This window comes from Oryctolagus cuniculus, chromosome 18 (genome assembly GCF_964237555.1).
Source record: "Oryctolagus cuniculus chromosome 18, mOryCun1.1, whole genome shotgun sequence".
Lineage (NCBI taxonomy): Eukaryota > Metazoa > Chordata > Mammalia > Lagomorpha > Leporidae > Oryctolagus > Oryctolagus cuniculus.
In genome coordinates, this window is record NC_091449.1 from 6,877,152 (window position 1) to 6,887,542 (window position 10,391).

Here is a 10,391-nt window from a genome sequence, read left to right on the forward strand (position 1 = left end):
TATTGTAGCCATTTGGGGAGTGGGTAGAAGATCTTCCTCTCTCTCTCTCTTTCTCTCTCTCTCTCCCCCCCATCTCTTTCTCTTTCTCTCTCCTTCTGTGTCTCTGCCTTTCAAATAAAATAGCTTTAAAAAAAAAAGTACTAAAAGTTCTCCAGCAGCTCACACTGATGATAATATTATTTCCTGGACTTTGGAAAGTGACCAAGAGGAAAGGAGTGGACAGTCTAGCATGGGTCTGGGAGGACGCTGATTCCTAACACCCACTCCCCAAACCCCATTGTCAGTACTGTAGGTGGAGTTGCGATTGTTTCGGCAACAACAGGGTAGATTGCTCTTACCAAGCTTACATTGGAACTAACAAAGTCCTCTGGAAAAAAATGAACAAGAAAAAATTTTTCACTCGGAAAGGACAGAAAGTCTGAACATTTGCCAGGTCAAAATCTGGGGTGTGGGAGTCTGAACCCAGAGAATTAAGCAGACTGTCTCAGCCAAAATTTCCAGGGGCGTTTACCCATACTGACAACGCGATCTTTGGTTCTGTGCACCTGGAAAATTTTGGAAGAAAAAAATAATTCCCCTAGAAGAGAGTAAGACAGCAAGCTAATAAAACATCCCTTTAACTAACAATCTCAATGCATTTGACGTCATTGGAATTAAAAATGTTTTGTCCAAGATCACTTCGGCCAGACAATAGGAGGCAGACTGGAAGGAGAGACGATTGTGTCGTGGGGCAGCAGGGAGAGGGCCTGGTAGACAGAGAATCCCAAGATCAGCAACGCCAGCACTTGGCTCCTCCCCTCTCCTCAGCCAGATCATAGAAAGAGTGATCCTTAGGGGAACAGGAACGGAAAGATGGAAGGCTGACCACATGAGCCCAGCCCTCTCTCACCGTGGCCCTTGCTTCCTCCTTCCCAAGAGGAACCCGGCCTTTAGATGCCCTCGGATGTGGGTGCCTCGCTGGCACAAGGCCCAGGGCCTCACGCCTGTGAATTTTAGCCTGTGCCCGAGTGGAGAGTGCCCCAAATCCAGAGCCCAGCTGCGCTCCAGAACCACGGACAGCGCCCACCCTGCAGCCACCTACTTCCCCAGCTAGCACGGTGGATGGCACACCTGCTGGGGGCAGAACTCTGGCCTCCCTCGCATGCAGAGACTGTGGGAGGGGAGTGGGGACATTCGATACTACAGGACATGTGCTGGTGGGCGGGGCACCCAAGCTCCTCCCCAGTCTCCCCTTGAGAGCCCCCTCCCTCATCCTGGGAAAGAGGGGACTTAATTTCACAGAGATGATGCGTTTCTCACTGGCCACTGGGTTCTCTGTCTCTTGGGTCTGACACTACCCTCACCCTCTCCAGGAAAACCTTGGTGTCAGAGTCTTTTCTCTCTCGTGGGCAGATATTTTGCACTTGCTGTTAATCCCTTCCTTGTGCTGTCATGGAGCTCTGGACAAAACAATATTATGGGGCCGGCGCCGCGGCTCACTAGGCTAATCCTCCGCCTAGCGGTGCCGGCACACCGGGTTCTAGTCCCGGTTGGGGCGCCGGATTCTGTCCCGGTTGCCCCTCTTCCAGGCCAGCTCTCTGCTGTGGCCCGGGAGTGCAGTGGAGGATGGCCCAAGTACTTGGGCCCTGCACCCCATGGGAGACCAGGAGAAGCACCTGGCTCCTGCCATCGGATCAGCGCGATGCGCCAGCCGCGGCGGCCATTGGAGGGTGAACCAACGGCAAAGGAAGACCTTTCTCTCTGTCTCTCTGTCTCTCACTGTCCACTCTGTCAAAAAAAAAAAAATATTAAGCGGGATCCTTTTCTGTGTCTGACTTTATATCAAGTCCTGCTCGGCTCACACGAAGGGAAGTATGAGAAAGCTGGTTGAGAAGTTATGGTCTTGGGGCCGGCATTGCGGCGTAGCGGGTAAAGCCAATGCCTGCACCACCAGCATCCCATATGGGTGCCAGGTGGAGTCCCAGCTGCTCCACTTCCAATCCAGTTCCCTGCTAATGCACCTGGGAAAGGCAGCGGAAGACGACCCAAATGCTTGGCCCCTGACACCCATGTAGGAGACCCAGAAAAAGCTCCTGGCTCCAGGCTTCAGCCTGGCCCAACCCAGCTATTGCAGCAATCTGGGGAGTGAACCTGCAGATAGAAGTGCTCCCTCCCTCTCTCTCTTTCTCTCTCTCTCTCTCTCTCTCTGTAACTCTTTCAAACACATAAATAATTCTTTAATAAGAAGTTATATGCTTTAAAAATGATTGCATACTTTGCTTGAAAAACAGAGAGACAGAAAGCAAACAAGCTCTTGTGTGCCAGTCTACTCTCCCCCACAACAGCCAGGGTTGGGTCAGGCCAAAGCCAGGAGCCCAGAATTCAATCTGGGTCTCCCAGGTGGATGGTAGGGACCCAAGAACTTGAGCCATCATCTGCAGCCTCTTAGGGTCTGCATTAGCAAGGAGCTGGAATTGGTGGTGGAGCTAGGGCTCGAACCCATGCACTCTGATGAGGGATGCAAGCAGCTTCAAGTTGCAGCTTCAAACACCTGCCCTGAGAAATTGTGTGTGTGTGTGTGTTTAAATTATTATTTATTTGAAAGACAGAGAGACAGAGATCTCCCGTCTGTTGGTTCGCTTTCCAGAAGCCTGAAACAGCTGGGGTTGGGCCAGGCCAAGGCCAGGAGCCCAGAACTCAATGCCAGCATCCCCTATGGGTGGCAAGGACTGAGCTATTCCAGCCATCGTCTGCTGCTTCCCAGGGTGCACATCTGCAGGAAGCTGGAGTCGGAGGGAAAGCAGTGACTCAAACCCAGGCTCTGATACGGCACGCAGGCGTCCCATGCACCATCTTCACTGCTGCACCAGATGCCAGCCCTCATCCCCGGGCAGAAGGGACTGATGGGGCAAAGGCCAGAGAGTGAGTAGCCCTCCTCAAACCCATGGTGCTGCCCTTGCCCCAAGCGTGAACAGTAAGAGGGTTGCTGAAAAGGTGTCTTCACGGCAGGTCCTTGGTCTCCATCGTGGAGTACAACGTGGAGGAGACGCAGGGCAGAAGTCATGTGTGTGAAACCCAGGACATGATGTAGGACAAATATCCCAGCTCTGTCGACACACGCAGGGCAGAAGTCATGTGTGTGAAACCCGGGACATGATGTAGGACAAATATCCCAGCTCTGTCGACACACGCAGGGCAGAAGTCATGTGTGTGGAACCCGGGGTACAGTGCCGGACAAACATCCCGGCTCTGTTGACGCACGCAGGGCAGAAGTCATGTGTGTGGAACCCGGGGTACAGTGCCGGACAAACATCCCGGCTCTGTCGACACACGCAGAGCAGAAGTCATGTGTGTGGAACCCAGGGTACGGTGCGGGACAAACATCCCCAGCTCTGTCGACACACGCAGGGCAGAAGTCATGTGTGTGGAACCCGGGACATGATGCGGGACAAACATCCCGGCTCTGTCGACATACGCAGGGCAGAAGTCATGTGTGTGGAACCCGGGGTACGGTGCGGGACAAACATCCCGGCTCTGCCTTCTTAGTCTGGAATGTCTATAGAAGTCTCTCTCTTTCGGTTTGTTGAAGGGGCTGACACACAAGCGGACCACAGTCCTCCTACCCCCATAGGCCCAAAGCTGCAGGGCGGGACCAAGGACTCCCGGCCAAATCCAGGTCCTCGGGGACCTCCCGGCCACCCACTGCTCCCGGGCAACAGCAATGCCAGGGATGGAGGAGGGCAGGACATGCTTCCTCCAAGGAGAGGACGTCTTGGGAGACACAAATAGAAAACACCGTCTCTGAATGTGACAGGCAGGGGCGCCCATCTCCTCCCGAGCAGCAGTGCCACGGCTGCTGGGCCTGGGAGACACTTCTCCTCACCCGGGAGGTGCAGTGACCAGACAGGAGTCTCCAGCGGGCGGATTCGCTGCCTCTGGGACCTCCGGCCAGCGACACCCCAGGGCTCTGCGGACAGCGCAGGTGTGTCGCTGGCTCTAGCAGAGGATTTGAGAGGTGGGCAGAGGCGGGCCCACGTGAGCAGGGCAGGTGCACTCCCGACTCCATCTTCCCAGGGCAGGAGCGGCCAAGTGGGCGATCATTATCCAGGCCGGCTCAGCTGTGCGCCCGAGGTCTGAATCCACGGCACCCCCGTAACAGAGACACCAGGAGAGACCGGGGGTGGGGGGACTGGGTGAGGATGGGAGGCGGCTGGGGAGAAAGGGTCAGTGCCACCATCTCTGAGGGGTCACACCCGATGGAAGTCCTGAGCTCCCTGTCCAAAGATCCTCCCGCTACACCCAAGGAGCTCCGCGTGGGGATGAAATGAGACCGTGCAGTACCGGCTGTACACAAACCGCTGAACGAGGAACGTCACCATGGAGACCGTGAGTGACACCTGCCCGTCAAGTCAGGAGACTGTTCATCCCACTGCAAGCACCCGGTGCTCAGGCATCCCCTCCCGCCTCAGCCGCCCAGGTCTGGGGCGCAGCTGCTATAGGGTCCCAGGTCGCTGGTTCCCTGTCCCCCTCCCAACCCCAGTTGGGAGGCCTGGGTGCAGGTAACTCAGGTTTATTCACAGTCACAGGCAGCCCTGACCCCGGAGGCCCCGCAGTCACAGGAGGACGGGGCCCCCTCCGCGTCCCCCGGCGCCCCTTGGGCCCCCTCCACACCCCCCTCCGTGTCCCCCTGGGCCCCCTCCACGTCCCTCTCTGCGTCCCCCGACGCCCCCTGGGCCCCCTCCACACCCCCCTCCGCGTCCCCCGGCGCCCCCTGGGCCCCCTCCTCGTCCAGCCCGCGGCGGCCCTTGCCGATGGCCAGGCGGGGCCGGCCGCGGTTCAGGCCGTCCAGGAGCGCGCAGGCCTGGCAGAGCGCACGGCTGGCCAGGGCCCCGCAGCGGGAGCAGGCGCCGGGGCGCGGGGGCCGCGCGGCCGGGGCCAGCGCCAGGCGCTCGGCCGAGTGCACGAGGTCCAGCACCACGGACGGCCGCGCCGCCTCCAGGCGCTTGAGCAGGTCGCGCGCGTGGCCGCGGAAGGCCTCGGGCGCGTACACGCACTCCTCGGAGAAGTAGTCGAGGCGGCGGAAGTGCGCGTACAGCACCACCTCCTTCTGCGAGGCCAGCTGCAGCGGGCGGCAGCGCGGCAGGGCGCCCCCCTCGCCCCGCGAGCCCAGGCCCCCGCCGCGGGCCAGCCGCGCCGCGTCGCCGCGCAGGAAGTTCATGAGCACCGTCTCGGCCATGTCGTCCGCGTTGTGGCCTGCGGAGGGGAAGAGACGGGAGCCGGTGAGCTGGGGCGCGGAGGGAGCCACTGGTCAGGGGGGAGCAGCACCCGGACCCGGAGGGACCCCCCAGAGCGCGTAGCGAGGGCTGTGGAGACCGCCGGGTACCGTGGGCGGGTGGGGGCCACCACAACCTCCCCTGGCCCAACCTGGGGGTGCCTTCGCTTGCCACCCACTACTTTGTTGCCAGGCCCTGGCTGATGCCCTTTCGCGTGGGAGTGAAGGTGCTGCATGCTAGGGCCGCGTTTCAGCCTCCCTTAAGAGAAATCAAATGACATCTAATGGAGATACTCAAGGGACCGCCGGCTAGGCAGGTTAGGGTGTGACTGCACAGTAGACTCCGCCTTCACGCTGCGGCTGGCCACCTTACGGTTGGGCTTACAGAGTAAAAGCACTGGTCTTAGGGCTTCCCAAGCTGGCCCTCGGTCCAGGGCTCTGCCTGAAGGGGTTCCTCTAAACACATCCTCTCCGCCCTTGGCCATCCTTCCCGTCATCCTCTGAGCCTTTGGGCCTCCCGGCCACTCGGGAGAGCCTTCCTCACTCCTCGCCTTTCTCCACGTGATGAGCGCAGAGTCTGGGTTATTTTCCTTGGTAGCACTTATCAGGTTATAATTATGTATGTGGGAGTCGGGCAGGAGCCATGATCGGCCACCATTTGTGTGTCTATTTATTAACCTCTAGACTGAGCGTTTACTCGGGACTTGTCTAATTCCCACCCGATCTAGGCTCCAGATGGTATTAACATCCCATTTTACAACACTGGAAACCAACACTGGCTAATGCATAACAAACTTGGTATGTGGTATACATTAAATGCTCAATAATTGCTTGTTAAAATCATGATTGAAAGGCAATAAGAGTCATCAGGGAGAAGTCAACGGAAAAATAAGTTAACAGGCACTGTGCTTTGCCGACACACGGCTTCTGATGGAGTCCCCACTTCTCTTCTCTCACTTCCCTTTATGAAAAGGACACGGAGAATGTAATTTAAAAATAATAATAAGGGACCGGCACTGTGGCATAGCAAGTAAAGCCACCCACTGCAGTGCCAGCATCCTATATGGGCGCAGGTTCCAGACCCGGCTGCTCCTCTTCCAATCCAGCTCTCTGCTATGGCCTGGGAAAGCAGTGAAAGATGGCCCAAGTCCTTGGGCCCCTGCACCCTCGTGGGAGACCCAGAAGAAACTCCTGGCTCCTGGCTTCGCATCAGCGCAGCTCTCTGGCCATTGTGACCAATTGGGGAGTGAACCAGCGGATGGAAGACCTCTCTCTCTCTCTCTCTCTCTCTGCCTCTCTGTAACTCTGCCTTTCAAATAGATACATCTTTTAAAAATAAATGTAAAAAATAGAATCACGGTTCCAGCCCCTAGGGAGTAGCCCCCTGACCCTCCCCCTTGGCCTGGTGTCCTAAGATGACCACGACTCTAAGCTTGTCACTGGCCCCACTGCGCTCTCCAGACACACACCCAAGACCTCACCCATGAACCCTCAGAGGGCACAGTAGATGGTGGAGCATGCGCACATTCCGACTCCCACCCGGCTCCGCCCCTCGCGCCCAGACCATGGTCTCCTTTCCAGGTCCCGGGCATGCGCCCTGCGCCCCATCTCAGGGCCCGCCCCCACCTACGCATGCGCTCACCCGTCACGATGTGCGTGGCTCCCACGCGGCGCGCGCCCTCCTCCAGCGCTCGGCGCCGCAGCACCCCGCAGAAGGTGCAGCAGGAGCGGCTGCGGCCCGAGCCGGCCGTGCTGCGGGCCACGGCGTCCATGGTCCAGCCGCCGAAGAGGTCCGCGTAGGCCACGATGGTGAGCGGCAGCTCCCAGCGCGCCGCCTGGCGCCGCACGGACGCCAGCGCCGCGTCCCGGTAGCCGCCGATGCCCTCGTCCACGGCCACGAGGTGCAGCGTGAGGCCCAGGCGCGGCGCGAGGGCGCGCAGCACGTGCGCGAGCACGGTGGAGTCCTTGCCCCCGGAGGCGCCCACGGCCACCACGGCGCCCGGCGGCAGCAGGCGGCCCGCGAGCACCGTGCGCAGCACCTCTGCCTCGAAGGCGGTGCAGAAGCAGGCGCCGCACAGCGCCTGCCCGGAGCGCGGGCGTCGGAGCGCGGCGCGGGCCTTGCCGCAGGAGGCGCACGGCGGGGCGGGCATCACGCGGGCGGCCTGTGCTGGGCGGAGAGGGGAGAGGCGGGTCACGCGTGGGTTCTGCGGAGCGGCCCTGCGCGCGCGAGGCCAGGGACGGGTGCGCGGGCCGAGGGGCTTCTGCGGGGGGAGGAACCCGGAGGGGACCCGCGGGGTCTAGCACCCGCAAGCCACCGCCTCCGAGGAGACTTTGGGGCTTACACTCACTATGCACCGAGGAGAAGCCTGAAGAGCAGGTATCAGAGGAGGAGGAGAGACGAGCAGGTTACATCCGGAGAGGCCGTGTCCTGTGCCCGGGGATGAGGGGGCAGCAGGTGCATGGCCTCCAGGAAGACAAGGTGCCTGGCATTGCCCTGGGCCGCCCGGGCTATTCAGGAGCTTGGGGTGTGGGGGCCGCGTCGCCAACTCTGGAGACAGAGGGAGGCCGGGGACTGCGGCGACGGTGAGCAAATGAAAGGCTTCGCTTCGATACAGCCCAGGGTGGGTCTGAATGCAGTCTCTGAGCAGGGGGAACGCCTCCTCCAGGGAGACACAGAGGCAGCCTGGATTGCACCTCTGCAAGACCAGCTGGTGGGCGTGGGGGGCTCCAGGACTGGCCTCAATCCTGCTGTGGTATCAGAGTCCCTCACAGCCTCCCGCGGCCTCATCCAGACCCATTCTCGACGGCTACGTCTTCCCCTCTTCCCTGCCTCGCCCAGTCAAGACTCCAACCCTCCAGTCACTCCCTCCTTGGTCCTGCCCGCCTGGTGCCCCACGGCAAAGCCACTAGACTGGGTTTCCTCCTCCTCGCGCCGTCATTTCTAGCCCAGACGGCTGCCATTGGCAGCAGGTGCAGCTGCTCCTAGGACTGACCACAGTAGTCGTGTTAGGACTCTTATCTACGGGGCAAGGACCCGGATCAGAGGCCATACAGGCGTCTCAGACTCCAAAGCCCTGCGTCCTGTAGCCAACCAGCCTTCCCCTGCAGTAGGGCACCACGCTTCAGTAACTCAGGCCAAGGACTCTGGGGTCCCGGAGTCTGAACGGCTCTTGTTCTCATCACTCGTCACTCTCCCGCTGGGTGGCTCCAAGCTGTAGCCAGCCCGCCTTGTTCTCCCAAAGCCACACCAGGACTTCCAAACCCCGGATGCCCAAACAGAGCACAGATTACGTCCTGAAGCTAACCCTGTGTCTCTGTGGTTGGCACCCGAGCTGTCCATCCCGGTCTCTGCCCTCCACCTCCCCTAGTCTACACACACTCCTCCACAAAAAAGCAGGTGGGAACCTGCCCAATATGTGCTCAACATCCTGCCGTGGTCAACGCTAACCGCCAGTGAGGCCAGTCTCTTTCAACCACACTGGTCTCTACCTGCCAACACCCAAAGAACGCTCCGGCTTCTGGGGGCTCACGTCAGCTCCTCTCTCTGTCCAGAGTCCCTTTCCCGGTCACTGAGCCCAGTGCGCAACCCTTGCGATGCACCTGCAGTGGCCATCAGCATAGCTCTGTAGCTGGACAAGCCCCCCCGACCATGGCAGTCTCTCCTCCACTGCTCTTGCTTGTGTTTCCCCTCTTGCTCAGGTCCATGGTCTCCAGGTCCTGCCCAGCACCCCTCTCTCTTTCTCCTTGTAGATGACTCTGTCTCCACCAGCCCGGTCATCCGAATGCCCCACCAAGGATCCCCCCGCTGGGCCTCCTCTCGCATCTTCCCAGTGCCCACCCCAGCGGGAGAAACTGAATTGAGCTATTCCATGTCTCCGAGGAGCAGTGCCACCCGCACCCAGCAGCCCAGCAGGTCAGGACTCTCCGTCTTTGTCTTCTGAATCTACAGTCCTCCAGTCTTAGGTCTGGTCCTCATCGCCGCCCCAGCCAGACTCTGAGTCCATGGGCATCTGAGGTCCTGTGTGGTCTGGGACCACTGAACTCAGCCAGATGAAACTTCAGTGGGGTTTTTCAACCCCCTGGGACCTCTGGCCAGGCTGGGACACCCTGATGAGCTCTGTGAGGATCTAGATCTGCAGGCCTGGGAGCTGTGGCCAGCAGGATGGGGGGGAGGGGCGCGGAAGACTGTTCCCAACAGAGTGAACAGCAAAGACAAAGGGCCTGCAGGGCAGGGCATGGCTGTGATCCGGTGGCTGCCAGGGGTGCCCTGGCTGGAGGCTGGCGAGACAGAGGCTTGGGGGTTGGCGGGTTGAAGAGCTTGGGTTTTATCCCAAACCACAGAGGACGATGGGACGGGCTCGGGCAGGGCAATGACAGGATCGGATTGATATCTGAACAGGATTGCGCGGGGTGCCGGTGGCAAGGACAAGAAGCAGGCAGGCCAGCGACTCGGGGGAGGGCAGTCAGAGTCTCACAAAAGATGTGGCTGGGGGAGGGGAGAGCGGATGAGATACAGAGACCTGGGTCTGCACCTGCTGCGAATGGCAGCCGTCTGGCTACAACGCGGAGCTGGCGACTTGAGCCCTTGGAGAGAGAGTGGGGCCAGTGTGTGGGGAGGAGGTGGCAGGCTGGGGAGAGGGTGGGCTTGGTGAGCCAGAGAATCTGGGATCTTCTTTGGACTTGGGAATGTTGAGGTCCCTGGCTCTGGGGAGTGTTTCCCGACCCCTAGGCTTGGGTCTGGCGCCTCCCACAGCTAACTGAGCGGCCGCCCGCCCGGCCTCTGCCAGCCCTGAGCAACCTAGCCAGAGGAGGGTGCGCTGGCGCCACATCCAGACTGGAGGGCGAGAGCGAGGAAGAGTCGGGCCGGGCCGCGGAGTGCAAAGCTGCGTGGGGCACTCCTGCCCGGACAGTCACTGGGCGAACAGAGAGGACCATCTTTCCAGGGGTCCCCATCAGAAGGCATAGGAGAGACGTAGACCACCACCCCCAACTCTTACAAAGGTCCAAGATTGGCCCGCGGTGGGAGGAGGGGGCGCTTGCTTACCTGGGCAGAACCGGCGCTGGAAAGTGCGGGCTACCGGAAAACGTGGAAGCTGGTGAGAGGACTACGACTCCCAGGGGGCTTTGCGGATGCTCGCCT

At 60.2% G+C, this 10,391-nt stretch overlaps 1 protein-coding gene across 1 annotated transcript; it reads right to left on the minus strand.

The window, feature by feature from the left end:
- Window positions 1–65: 65 nt before the first annotated feature.
- On the minus strand, window positions 66–10,383 carry LOC100351047 (cytoplasmic tRNA 2-thiolation protein 1). Its single transcript, XM_070062949.1, has 2 exons — window positions 6,894–10,383; window positions 66–5,232 (listed from the first exon to the last, which is right to left on the minus strand). Exons 1-2 carry the CDS (start codon window positions 7,399–7,401, stop codon window positions 4,550–4,552), a joined length of 1,191 nt encoding a protein of 396 aa, XP_069919050.1. The 5' UTR covers window positions 7,402–10,383; the 3' UTR covers window positions 66–4,549.
- Between the last annotated feature and the right edge of the window lie 8 nt (window positions 10,384–10,391).

Excerpts from the sequence above, each read along its gene's own strand:
- LOC100351047 (XM_070062949.1), bottom strand. The coding sequence starts at position 7,401 with ATGCCCGCCCCGCCGTGCGCCTCCTGCGGCAAGGCCCGCGCCGCGCTC. Across the intron at positions 5,233-6,893 it reads AGCCACGCACATCGTGACGG|GCCACAACGCGGACGACATG; the intron begins GTGAGCGCATGC and ends TCCCCTCCGCAG.